The sequence below is a fragment of the Xiphophorus maculatus genome, chromosome 11 (genome assembly GCF_002775205.1).
Source record: "Xiphophorus maculatus strain JP 163 A chromosome 11, X_maculatus-5.0-male, whole genome shotgun sequence".
Lineage (NCBI taxonomy): Eukaryota > Metazoa > Chordata > Actinopteri > Cyprinodontiformes > Poeciliidae > Xiphophorus > Xiphophorus maculatus.
The window spans coordinates 11,736,033-11,750,347 of record NC_036453.1 but is presented as its reverse complement, the minus strand read 5'-3'; the positions used below and the strand labels follow the sequence as shown (position 1 = coordinate 11,750,347).

General features: G+C 38.3%; 1 protein-coding gene across 2 annotated transcripts in view; it reads right to left on the bottom strand.

Moving 5' to 3' along the window:
• Positions 1-14,315, bottom strand: part of tmem132e (transmembrane protein 132E) — a 441,890-nt gene that overhangs the window by 124,556 nt on the left and 303,019 nt on the right. For both annotated transcript variants that reach the window (XM_023342404.1, XM_023342403.1), the window contains exon 2: positions 13,081-14,038. In XM_023342404.1, coding sequence (XP_023198172.1) covers positions 13,081-14,038 — 958 coding nt within the window. The remainder of the gene's footprint in view (positions 1-13,080; positions 14,039-14,315) is intronic.

Here is a 14,315-nt window from a genome sequence, read left to right as displayed (position 1 = left end):
ACCCAAACTTAATGCATGACCTGCAGGAACCTTGTGGCTTTATTGGCTGTACTTTAATTAGCTGTACTTGGGTTAGTTTTTGTCTCAAACTCACCCCAACATGCTGACAGCACAAAAATTAGTTACTCAATAGATAAAGGGTGAAAAATTGTTTTTCATGCACACACACAAAAAAGGAATTTCCAAATCAAAGTTACTTAGCGTGTATATTCAAGGCCAGGAAAGAGCTGAATCACCTTGGAGATACCCACTCTTCAGAAAACCTGCATAAAAATCTGTACTTTGTCAAGCTTTGAGCTGACACATGCAACTTTCTAGAAGCTTTAAAAACTCAGTTTATTAAAAACTGTTCAGATGGAGGGGGCGTTTACTCTCTTGTTATATTTTTCTAAGGATGCTGTGGGCTGGGAGGTGGATTCTGGAGTGGTACCAACTTTTCCCTCTGATGTTTCACTTCAAATTATCGTCTCATTGTGGAGAGGAGGAGAATAAAACAGGAAGTTAATGTTACGGCTACTGTTTGCTTGTTGTACTCATTTCTGCTCCAGTGCCTGACCATTTTAACACAAGTGTTAATTTTATTGTGACAAGATGTGCCCTGCAAAGCACTTTATATTGCTTTAAACATTTCATGATACAACCATAAAATTTTATGTATTTTGTTGGGATTTTATGATAAGCACAAGGTGGTAAAGGAAGTAGAAGGGAAAAGAAAACGGTTTACAAAATAATTCAGAACTAATCAGAACATAGAAGCATTACTAGTCCGCCTCCATTACCGATTCAGAGAAGAATCTCCATGGTAACTCTGGAGGAACATCATCTTCACTTGTGAAACATGTTGGTGGTAGTATTACCCTGTGGGGTTGCATTTTATGTTTTGAAATGTTTCTCACACCTTATACGCCTGACTAGTCACTAAATTAACAAAAGAATCTCCCAATTTCAATCAAGTTGTTTAACATAGAAAATATAAGACTACCATTATTTCAATTACTCATCAAAACTGTGCAGTTTGAAGACCATGCACTTTCAAGGACTTGAAAAGACCTAATAGAAATTCAAGGATATAAACCATCCATACAAACTCTGGAGAGAAAAAAAATCAGAACAACTTTTTATCAAGGAAGTTTGGTTACTGTAAGAAGAAACACCGTCAGAAATACGAGGAGATTTAAGACTTTTGCACCGAGAATGGGAGCAATTGAAGGTGAGCAGGAAGTCCCCCTTTCTCTCTCAGAGACATGAGGTGTTAAACAGCCGTTCTCTGTGTCGCTTGATGCGACCTGACATGGTGCCCTCCGGTGCAGGCTTGGCAGCTTCAGTCATACGATCCGAACATGCTCACGATCCACGGCGAGAGGTGGTGACATCTCCCATCAACATGCCAACGAAAAGATGAGCCGGCTCCGGTGGCGGCGCTGACACGCGGCGACCACAGAGCCGACAGGAAGCAGAGACTCAGGTCAGGAAGTTGCTGCATTCCCTGCCAGGCAGTTGCAACCACCCTTCCATTTTTCCCACAGTAAAATTCAAGCACCTTTAAAGCATTTTAAATTTAATTTTCAAACTGTTCCAGAAGTACACAGAGGAGAAAAAAAATACTAACTAAAAAAAGAGGCTATTTCTAGAGAATAGGAAAGGCTATTACTTATTCTCATTTATTGCTCTTATGAAAGCTAATATTGTGATAATGTTCTATATTCTACAGCAGGGATAAAGGAGAGTAAAATATAACAAAATTTAACAAAAGTGTGTTTAAACACCTAAAAAAAACAAAAAAACAATTTCACTAATGTTTAACGAATCAAATTAAATGCTGAAAAACAAAGTTACAATGAACCTCTTAAAAAATGCTCCCGCTAACTTTTCTGGTACCTAGAAAATGGAAATAATTTTGGAACAGTAGCTGACCTGAAATAAGTTATGTTTAATTTTAATCTGATTTAAATTTTGTGAGAAAAAAAAAATCTCTTTCTTTTAGGCGTATGAAAATATCTGGTTTTAACAGTAGGATTTTGATCAAACGTTAGATTGCATGTATTAGAAAACTGTGCACTTTCAAGGACTATACAGAAATCAAGCACTTTCCAAACCTTGAAATCACTGAACCCATTTCCCAGGGCTTCATTCACCCTGTGGGGCTGAAGCCAGTAAAGCAGAATGTGGGTCACTTTGCCTGGATTCCAGTGTGCTTTCTTCTCCTGCAGCCTTTACTGGGAGCCATTTGAATTCTGCATGTTGTACCCAAGCTCCAGCACTATGCTGCTTTTCCAACAGCAATGTCCGGATGAGGATAATGAGAACCGTCCGTATGCGAGGGCTGCAGTACAGATATGTTTACTTGTGAGTCAACAGGGTATAAAACAGCAGCTCATCATTGGAAATGCATGCAGTGCCAAAGCTCTTATTTACACTCTTACATAAACCTTTTTGTATCCTGCGACTCAAGTCTGCCTATGAATAAACCATGGAACAAAACATTCTTGCAAACCATTAGCTGCAGCCCTTTGGCAAAACAAAGTGGAAATAATTATAATATCCTTGGCAATAGTAATAGTTGGTAGGAATAAAGTGAAACACCCTCGAGTGTTCACAGATGGCAAACCTAACAAATCCAGGGATAAAAGCTAATGTTGTGCCACATGGCTGGATAACACACATGCTTTAAACAGAGTCACTTTCTAATAATCTGTCAGATTGTAAAAACAGCAGAAGGGGCAGTTTGGTCTCATTAAAACGGCACATCACCATCAACCTGCGCTGGGTCGAAATTGGCTTCCTGGAAATTTATATGAAGAAACAAGATTTTAGAGGAACTAATTTCTCATTGCCGTAGCTTCAGGTTCCAGAAAACCTCTGAAGAGGAAAATAATTGGCAGTTTGACCGATAAATCCTGAATATTCCTCTTTGTGAAGAACTGAAAACCGTCTCTGAAAATGTGTTCCATGAAAAATGAGGTGAAAAGAGCAATATAAACGTGTAAAGCATGGTGAACATAAACATGTCAGGGAGTAAAAAACACTTTGTATCGATTCTAAAAGTGTTGGAGATTTGTCAGTGGCGAGTCGTCTGAGCCTTCATGCTCACATAATGGAGTCATTGATTAGGTACGGAATGCCAAAATCAACAGATTGAAATAACTCGGGGTGGATTTTTTCAAAACAAAAAGGCTTGATTTGACATTTTTGCGATTTAAACGCAATATTTTCACAAAACGTAGAAAAGAACAATATATTGTAAATTCTGAAAATGGTCTCAGATGTTTGAGTTAAAAGATAGTACAACAGGTTTCTTACTTTTTTGGTCAAATATTTTCAATTTTGTTGGCTTAGAAAATGTTTTTGTGTAATCTCGGCAACAAAAACGAGAACTTTTTTCTAAAATCCTTGATGTCTTTTGCCCAAGTCTGTTTAGTAAAAAATGTACTTCATTGATATTAAAATCAAAATAAGACAAGAGACATAAAGGAAAAATACTTTATGTAATACTGCTTTGTTTAAATAGGAGCACCATTAAGTGGCCTTTTTGGGTGTAACTGTGCTGGGAGATAACAGCATAGAAACATCAATAGCGGTTCTGTGTGGTTGGACAGATGCTGATTGCACCATACAGCCAACACAAAGTGATAAACTCATTAAACCTGTGACTGCTGCTTTAATCAGAGCTGCAGGAGGATGCCTCTGCATTTGCAGCACACATGTTGTGAGCCGAAACAGTCGCCCCCATGTGGACGGAGATGGCATGATTTTTGACAACATTTCCCAGCAACATGTTCTCTATTGCCGTTTTGAAGATGGTGGCAGAGAACATGTTGCTCCAAAGCCTGAGACAGAATGAGTTTAAGTGTCAGAGCATCACTAACCCGATCATCACTCTCCGAACAAGGCCACTGAAACTGATCACATTATCGAAGCAACGATATTTATTGATGCTCTTCTGAACAAACAGAGAAAAGAGCAAAAAATAACTTTACAATAATGCTCTCAATTTCCTTTTCCTTCAAAGTTGCAGTATGTGACTTTTATAAAAATATTTTTTACATATTTGTTGAAACCGTCACTAGATTGTGACAATCTGTGAAAGAAAAAATCTAATTCTCCTGCCTTCTCCCAGCACCAACAAGAAACAACCAATCAGAGCCAGGAGGTAGGTCTTAGTGTTGACAATCACTCTCTGTATGGTGCTGCTCCTGTGTCTCATTTTATACCATAATCACATGGAAACAATTTTAACAAATATGTAAAAAACTTTTTTATACAAGTCACATACTGCAGCTTTAACATTATTAATTGGAATTTATCAAGACGAAGAATCAAAGTCTTGCAAAAAAAAAAACATGTTAAATTATTAAACTTTATTGGATGTTTTAAATAGTTTACCATATTGGCATTAATTATATTGTTAGTTTTACTGTAAAGTAGCATCGTTTGACAACTACAGAGCAGGATTTCATAACAGATGCTCTAAAAAGACTAATATCTGGTTTATTTTTCTATAATAAAGAGCACAGTCCTGCTATGTTATCTGCCGATGGCTTCCTTTGTGCTGCTGTAATGCTGTGAGACTGACCAACATCTGTAAACATTGCTCTTCTAAACAACATAGCGTCTCCTTAATGCAACAGAAGGAAAAACTCCTCAGATGATAAAGACACAATCTTGTTCCAAGCAAGTTCAATATAAACAAAACATCACAACTTCATGCCATACATCACTGCATTGCCATGGTAACTAAATCCAACACACGGATTCTTCCTCCTCTGCATGAAGTACGCTCACGTCGACACACACTGTACATTTCTGAAGGTGTGTCAGAAATGTACAGGGTTTTTTGTGACCCTTTGTTGCAAAAGACAAAGGGTCGCTCCACAAGTGGCCATGCGGGCTTTGCTCCACGTCTCCAAACATGTCAGAAAATGAAGGGATGGAGGAGATGAAAGGAGAGCTGGAGGAGAGGCACTCTGATTCATCTTTACAGACACTTATTGCATCTTTAATCATCTTCCTCGAAGCACAGGGACGGCCTGGCGGTTGGCCATGAGAGCCGGTGAATTCACACCCTGCTGAGGCCACTTGCTGTCTGGAGAGGCAAATCTGGCCTTTTCTTCTCCTTCAGTGTTTTATAGATCCTCGTTTCTAGGCTGAGAGATGCAGATGCCTCACTTGGTCAGCTAAATGCTCCAGCAGGCAGGGGACTGGACAGATCTTTCATGTTCTACAAGTCTAGCTGTAGCTTTTGCCCCAGCAGGTTCAGATGGCTGTATCCTTGTGTCGCTTTGATTTAAAGGAAATATTTTTGTAATCTGGCTCTGATGAAGGCAATGAGAGTCGCTAAGGTTGCATTCACACCAGTCAGGTTTAGTCCGCTTTAATCAAACTCCGTCCGTTTGCCTAGGAAGTCCGGATTGTTTTCTGATGAGGACCAAAACCTCTGGTTCATCAGAAGAAAAGAAGGAAATTGCACTCAGTGTCTTCAGGGGTTTTTGAGTCGTTTCCCTCAGTGGTTCGTGATGCAGCGCCACCAGGGGCGAGGGGATTTCTCAAGGGGATTGGTTCAGGTATGAAAACACTGTAAAAGTATACCAGATGTATACTCTGATGCTTGAGAGTTTGAGCTTTAATGATTAAAATCTTACTGCAACAAGAAGTGTGAGAATGTCTTTAAACCCTGCGTGCCCACCCCAACCACCTCCAAAGCTCTGAATAAAACATTTCAGATGGAAGCTACCCCCAGGGCCCAGCTCATTTCACGAAAACATGCTGCGGTCGCCAAGTTCATCTCACACCTTCAAACGGGCTAAAGAATCACCTCGGTTAATGAGTAGTGGGCTTTCCAGGTGCTGTTTGCTTCCTTAAATAAAAGGGACGAGTTGAAGAGCAAGAACGTAGCTTGAACTAAAGAGAAAACAAACGTGTTTGCAAAGCTGCAGGAGATTCACAGGTTGTTTTGGACGCAGTCTGCAGGAATTTCTCTAAGATTTAGAGAAACTGAGGTGCATTTGGATAAATGTGATAAATCACAGAAAAGGTAAGACACTTCTGATGTCATCTCTGGTTCAGAAATGGCTTCAGCCAAAGTTCACGCGCCTTGTAACTCAATGTCAGTGTCAATGTCAAATTTATTTATATAGCACTTTAAAACAGGCATAAAACTGCACCAAAGTGCTGTACAAGAATGACAATAACACAAATGAATAAAAACGGAGTATCAAAACAGTAGTTCAATTAAATGCTAAGGAATAAAAATGAGTTTTAAGAAGCGATTTAAAATGATCCAGGCTGTGGGCAGATCTAATTTGGAAAGGAAGATTGTTCCATAGAAGAGGAGCAACAACAGAAAAAGCCCGATCTTCTTTCCTCTTAAGTCGGGTCCGAGGAACTGTCAGTAAAAGCTGATTATTTGATCGTAGGGTTCTGGACACAGACTGAAATTTTAAAAGGTCCCGAAGATAAGGGGGAGCTAATCAATTTAAAACTTTATAAGTTAATAAAAGAATCTTAAAATCTATTCGATAAAAAAAGAGGCAGCCAGTGTAAAGAGGCCAATATGGGCCTTATATGGTCACGCTTCCTGGTTCCTGTAAGAAGTTGTGCTGCTGCGTTCTGGATGATTTGAAGTCGCTGCATCTGTGATTTATCCATGCCTCTATATAATGAATTGCAATAATCCAAACGAGATGTAATGAAGGCATGGATACGTCCTTCAAAGTCCTTAAAACCAAAATAAGATTTAACTTTTGCTAAAATCCGCAGGTGATAAAAACTTGATATGCTAACTCTGCTCCAAACTCTTGAATAGGATTAATCTCTCAGTCCTGTAATGGCTGCAGTTATCTCTGTTGATGTACTTGTTGTCCACCACATTTTCCTTCCAACAAGCTGTCCTTTTATACACTAGGATGCAGAGTGTCAGCAACCATCTACTTGGAGAAATGCCATGTTGGCAGGCTTTCCCATGACTGCGCAGTGTAACATTTCACATTGAGCATTTTTCTTCTGACCTTGTAGAAGAATTGTAACTTTCTTAGTTACTGAATTTTTGATTTTCTTTATCTGTGAACCATAATCAGGCACATTACAAAGCTAGCTGTATCTTTTAGTCATGGTTGCTTGGTTACAGGGGCTTGTACTAAGAAGGAATTTCAGTTTAATTGTTTAAAAGACAGGCAGACATCAAGTTTTACACGCAAATCTTCTATGTTTTTTTAGATTAAATGTACATATATGTTTTGTTTTTCAGAACTTGAGAGGCTTGGATCCCTCACCAGCAGAGGATTCCGGGTCCATGCTTCTCAAACTGTGGTACTAGTGTCACTGGTGGTTCCGAGCTGCATAAAATATAGTTTTTATTTTTATTCTCCACCCATAAACCGAAAATTCTACAGTATTCTAACAGTTCATCTAAAACATAGTTGATTTAATTTTTTCAAAAGGATCATCAGACTTTGCACATATTATTACAATGTCTTCAGAAAATATGCTTCTACTGAGGTTCTTTGAATAGGAAAACATTTGGTGATAAGCTAGCATTAGCTTCCTTCCTCCATTTTGACACGTCCTACTGAGGTGTTTTATCACCCTTCTTGTTAGTGGTGTGAATTACAAAAGGTGACGTTTTGCTTTCTAAAATCAGTGCTTTGCTTTCAAGATTATAATACTTAGTGATTTAGCATCATGTTAGGTATTTTGGATTTCATCCACAATTCTGAGAGACGATTTAAGCTACAAATAGACACACAGTAAAACTGTTTTACTGTGAATAATTGTTTATCTTGGGGAAAAAAAATTATAGTAAGAATTCAGATTTATCCAGACACTGACCAGCTAAAAGTTTGCACAATATTATTACTTTTGTTGTTCGTAGGATCTCCATTTCAAATGTTTGTTTCAAACAAACATAGATTAAAAGACGATTCAATGCAATTATTTTGTATTTTTGGTGGTTCAGTGGCACCACTTTACGCAACTGTTGTTGAAATATTTTAAGTTCATATTGGACATCAACAATACTTGCATTTCCATTACAAATTTGTGCAAAACTTTGTCAATATTCCAATAATGTGAAAAAACGAAAACAATTTTGCAATTGTGGTATTTCCATTAAATAAGAAACTTAATTAAAATCACACATGAATAAGTTTGTCAATGCAATAAGACAATGAAAATCATGCCATCATCCTCCAACTACTTCCCCTTGTCGTCTTTGTCGTTTTCGCCAATAGTAGCATCCAGCTGCTGACCACGTGGCTCGTGAAAAAGTGTTTCCTTTGCAATTTTAATACAGTGATTTGGACACAGCAGGAAACCACCTCATCCTAGCTTAAAAAAGTACATATATAAAAAAGTTGTGTTCCCATAAAGCAAATTTACTTTCATAATTTCAGTTTGCACAATTATATTGTCAGTGGAAACGCAGTTAGTGTAAAGCAGAGGTCTGTAACTCCAGTCCTGGAGTGATGGAGAATTTTACTCCTGACAGCCTTTGTCTAATACAACCAAAGAATCGTATCGTCCTGCTTACAGACAACACGATTTCTCTGTGTTGTCAGGTCAGCAACATGCTCTCATCCTTCATCTAATACAATCATATCCACCCACAACTTTTCAAGGCTTAATAAAAAAATAGCTTTTTACTGCCAACATTTAATGATTCAATATGTACAAGTTCTGATCTTTCTGTTTTTTTACCTGCAAAATGATTTACTGTACAAGACTATCTGCAGGCAGAAAGCGCACCGGCTTTGAGCAGGTTTTTAGGAGTAACTAGTTCTTAATTAGGGCTCTGCAAAGCTCTGGGTTTAGATCTGTAAGATATTAGAACAAGCGTATTTACAGAGCGTTTCATCATCTTTTCTGAATTAGTTAATGAGGACCTGCCGTTGCTTCTCTCCTTCAGGCTTTTAAGTGAACAAAAAGAGGAAAAAACTGCTTTCCTCAAGCTTTGTTAAGTGCAAACAATTCTTCATTTTCCATTTTCAAATACTGTGCGGAAAAGAGCAGTTGAATGATTTGGGGACTCCTGTCCCTCAGCATCTTTCAACCCGAGAACAGGTCAAACTCAAATTTAACACAGAGCAGTACCGTTTACCGTCACAGCCATTAAAATCCCTCTGAGATGACATTCTGATATCAGAGAGAGTGGAAAATGAGCATAATGCTCTGAGAAAGGTAGTTAACATCCTAAAACTCAAATACAGAGGCAACAAAAGCGATTCGATTGAAATGAGAGAAGCTCTGCCAAGAAAATGTTAAAAAGACTAAATTGATAGTCACTAATGGACACCTATTAGAGAGATTTCTATAAAAGCTTGCATTATGATCCATTATCTCTTTTCACCTAAATCACCTAGAACATCCCATTTAAGTCATCTTTAAAATCGATATTTATTCTAAGATTTTTATTATGCTAAGAAGCATGGATGAGTCTTAAACAGGGTAAATAATGTAGAAATAATACAGTGACACAAAACATGAGGCATCCAAAAATAGAATTTCAATGCCATCGTAAAACTTTACTCCAGGTTCATATGGGATGATACTAAGATATGGACTTAAAGTTTTATCACAATATCTTGTGGTACGACTACAATAGTGACTATACGGGCTATTTATTACTTCTTTATTAAGCTGCAATTGTGTCACAGCGACAACACAAATAATGCTCTTTGAAAACATTCCCTTTAGTAATGCATTTCTTTAGGACACCAGTCACAAAGAAATGTGATTTATATTATTAAACTGCAGATGGTAGCTGCATTTAAATAGATTTTCAAATGTACTGATATTTACTGATGCTTTCATTAAACAAACAATAGAGAAAGTATTACAGCTAATAAATTGCTTTAAGTGAAATTTATTGGGACAACAATAAGTCAATATTATTTTAATAAATTTATCGCAATAATATATAATATGATAAATGTCCACCCTTGATATTAAAAAAATTAAACCAATGATGCATAATAAAAAAAATAAACAAAGTTCACATGATGGAAAAAGCAACAGAAGCTCTGAACACATTCTGTGTGCTGGGTTCACACAGAATGTTTAGATGCTCAATTCAAATTTTTTTTTTATCCGATTTTTATTCGCGTTGTGGTTCATGCTAATTAAATGTGATCGCAATGAGACTTCTGTGTGAACGGTTTACAACGCCAAAGCGACCCGCATGTGCAGAAGAAAAATGGAGACATCAGTCAGCAGCGATTTGTTTACAGAAGTAATGGATGGATGTATACATGTCAGATTTAGAGACATTTATCCAGTCAATTATCAGAGTAACTGATAAAATAATTGATCACTAAAATAATCATTAGTTGCAGCCCTAATTACCAGTATTAATACAGATTTCTCATGTGACATCACACTTCCGGGAACTTTGTAGCTGACAGCCAACTCGGTAGGTATCCATGACTAACTGTCATGACAGTTGCTATGGCAACAATAAGCTAGCCACAAGCTTAGAACTAGCTCTCTTTTTGTTCCCATCTAATTTATCAACAAGTACATTACAGCTATTACTCGATGAAAGGTTTTGAGTGCTCCGATTTCTTTTTGTTGGTATTGAAGCCAAAGTTCATGTGTGCTTTGTGCTGCGGTTTAGTAGCACAGATCACTTCCAGTTCATACTTGTTGGAGCCATGTATGGGTTGCTATAAAACTATTTATCAATTGCACAACTTTGTTCTGTATTGAAATGTTAATAAAATGTATTAAAAACATTGCTTTTTATATATCTTAAATACAAAAACTTAAGCTGAAAATCTATATATCAGAAACCCTAAGAAATTCCACAATTGCATTGAAAACAGGAAAGAAAAATTATCTTGAATTCTTCCAGAAATACTGTAAATGACAACATCATTCAAAGGAAAATTGAATTGCAGATGGTAACACAAATTAACAAATTGGTGATGGTAACAAATTAATAACAGTCTAACAGGAATAAATCTGGCTTTATGGAGTAGAACATCAACATTTAAGCTTTAAGCAGAAAAACTTTTGTTTTTCACACTGGAGGAGGAGCATTCAGTACTTAAACAATACTAATTATTAGCATCTAAAGTCATTTCAGTAACTGAATAAAAATTGGGTCATAAATGCTGAAAATAGAAACATTTATTGTAATGAGAAATTTGACTTAGTTTCTTGAATTCAGCTCCAGGTGAAAGGAAAATGGGCTAAACAAGATGAATAAATAATATTTCTAATCAATAAATAATATTTCTAATCTTCTCCTGGATTCAGTTTGCTTTTCTCCACAATATGAGCCAGAAATATCCTGCAGTAGAGAGATGGCATGCTCCAGTGAGTCACCTCCAGCCATGACTTGACCTTTAAACACAACCTACTCTGAGCAGCAGCCTGTTCTCACGGGAGGAAAAAAAGTAAAGAAGAAATCTCTGGTCATACACCAACATTTCAAATAGGTAACCCCAGAGAGCTGCTTCACTATAACACTATCTCTTCCTCTTTATCTTACCTGACTGTAATTACTGCAGGCGCACCCACTTTGAGCAGTGAAGAGGAAATTAATGGGAAGGATGAAATACGTGATTACATGCTCATCTTTCTATAATGAACAGAAACGGCGAAGCAGCTTGTGTGGTAAGAGGCCAAAATGGCGAATATTACATGAATTGGAGTCGTTTAACATTAGCTGCACATGCATTCACTCCGTGAACTGATGCCATCAAAGAATGCAGGAATTCATCTTGAGGAAACGTAAAAATGTTGGTCTAATTCTGCTGCTGTGGGCTGGGGGTGAATACTGAACCTGAAGAGTCCCCTCTTATTATTTTATTGTTTAACAATTATTAACAATTATTATCTTATAACAATAAGAATCTTATAACAATTATTATCTTATTATTCCAAACATGTGAGAATATTTAGACACAGAACTGGCGAAAAGTATTTTCTCCCTTATGAATTTATTTTGGTTTTGGTCTTTTTATGTCATATCTTTCTGTGGTGAGCTGCACAGAAAAATATGATGGTGAAAGAGCCATAATATTTGCAGAGTCTCTCTTTCTGATTGTTGGATCTTGAACTCTGACCTTAACTGGGACAAGTGAGACCCGGCAGTAATTTAGACCAGTGTTTTTCAAAGTGAGGGCCACCAGGCAGCGCTGTGGGGGCCTCAGAAAGTTGGAGGGAGGATTTGTAAAAAAGAATAATCTTAAGCTTTTCATCACAATGTTTTTCAATCATTTTTCAAAAAATAAAAACTTACATTTTCTGACTGGCTGCCAGTTAAATTCATCAACTTGCTTCGCTCCTCAAGCTAGTTTAGCAAGCAAGAAAAAGTTTCTGGCAAGACAAGACCAGAGAACTTCTGCTGCAAAAAACCATCAGAATAAAATCTGATGTGATTAATATAAAATATTCAATATTTTCTTATAATCAAAAAAGGGGATTGTGATAAAAAATGTTATTATCTGGTAATAAAGTTGTGATATATTATCTGAATATAAACTTTTCTGAAACAAACACATGGCCATCTGAAACCGCAAGATATGAGGGAGCATTTATCATAAATAAATGTAATGGGTTTGGATAAAATCAACACTTGAAAATGAATTGTATTTACTCTGGTTATACCTGCCTAATATTTATTTTCTTTTAACTAAAACATTTTTTAATTTATTTTAACTTTTTTATCTAGAACATTTAAGAAAGAATCTGAAAGAGCAAATACTTTTTGCAGAACTGTTATTCTGAACAGCCGAGGTCACATGACAGTAGTCAACATTTACACCCTGATTTTACTTGTACTGTTGCTCAACAACTTGTTGACAACACTGTTTGAGTAGAAAAAAAAATGTCTTTTGAAAGATTTAGTCATATTTCATAATATATTCCATGATTTAGGTTGGAAAACATGAATCATGTTCATGTGTTAGATTCATGTGTTAGTGATGCAATAAAATAAGAAAAAACAAACTAAATGAGCCTCTGTTGTGCATCTCTACTTGCCACTTTCTCAATAAAAAAGACAGAAAATGGGATATCAGAGATGGAAAGTGTGTGTAATAAAGCCACCAGAGCATCAGTGAACAAAGAAATGAGACTTACTTGAGGGTGAATTGTTCCACAGTGGAGTTGGGCATCAGGTAGAGCAGGATCTTCAGTGTTTCTCCAGGTTTGAGCGGTTTCTCTGGCAGCCTGAGGAACATGTTCTTGTCCAGTTGTTTGTCCACCAGCAGCTGCTCCTGACTGGCCTGGTAGAGGCTGATACTCCCGATGCGCAGCAGAGGGTGCTGTGACAGAGGTTCTCCCCTGGCCCCTCCGCCCCCTCTGTGACCCTCGCTGCATTCCCCGTCCAGATTGGGCTCGTGCAGCGTGTAGTACAGCTCAGCCTGCAGAGTCTCACTGGTTAATCCATCCAGGATCCCGTCGCTGGAGCTTTTCCTGCGGCCCAGCGGTGCCACGTTGGCGTTGAACCAGGACGGAGGCAGCTCCAGCTGCGCCAAGCATTTGGCCAGGTTGCCCCTCATGCGGCAGGACGTCTTGATTTCCCGGACGTCCCTGAAGCCGTGCAGTCGGATGCACGGCAGGTTGTCCTGAGCCTTGAAGTCGTCCCAGTCACGGCCCGCAATGTAGAAGAACACCTGGACGATGGGGTTGTTGGAGAAGACCCTCGCCTGGACAATGAAGGCCCGCACCTTCCAGCCGACTGTCAGCTGCCCCGGGATGTCCAGAGGGCTGGCTGGCTGCAGCAGCTCCTTGGATAGAGCCTGGTCCTGGGCAAAAGGCCCAAAGCTTATGTTGATGGCGGGGAGGTCTTTTGTCTGAAAAACCACAAAACTCTCAGAGCGCTGCAGCGGATGTCCGGAGCTGCTGCTGCTGCTCCTACTGCCGCCGCCAACCGTTTGTCCTGTGATCTGGGCCTCCCGCAAGAAGAAAGCCAGTTGTGCATTGGACATTTTGAAGCTGGCAGGCAGATACACACTGGGTGGTGGAGCGCTGGCTGTCATCGCTGAGGCGCTGAACAGGACATCCGAGCTGGTTGGGGAGATTTTACCTGCAAGAGCTGGGAAGAGAGAAACAAGGGTCATTAAACTCTTCAACACTTTCCTTAAAGGTGACCTCTTGTGCTTCCTTGAGGATAGATCTATGGGCTATACAAAACATTACATTACATTGAACAAAATGTTCATTTTCAGATAATGAGATTTTAGTCTGCTCAGTTCTGTCTATTTTGAGCTTTAAATTCAAATAAGATGCTGCTGACCATGCACCATATCTTCACACTCACACGTGAAACAGATGCACAATAATACAACCAAACTTCTTTGAAAAGCGGAAGT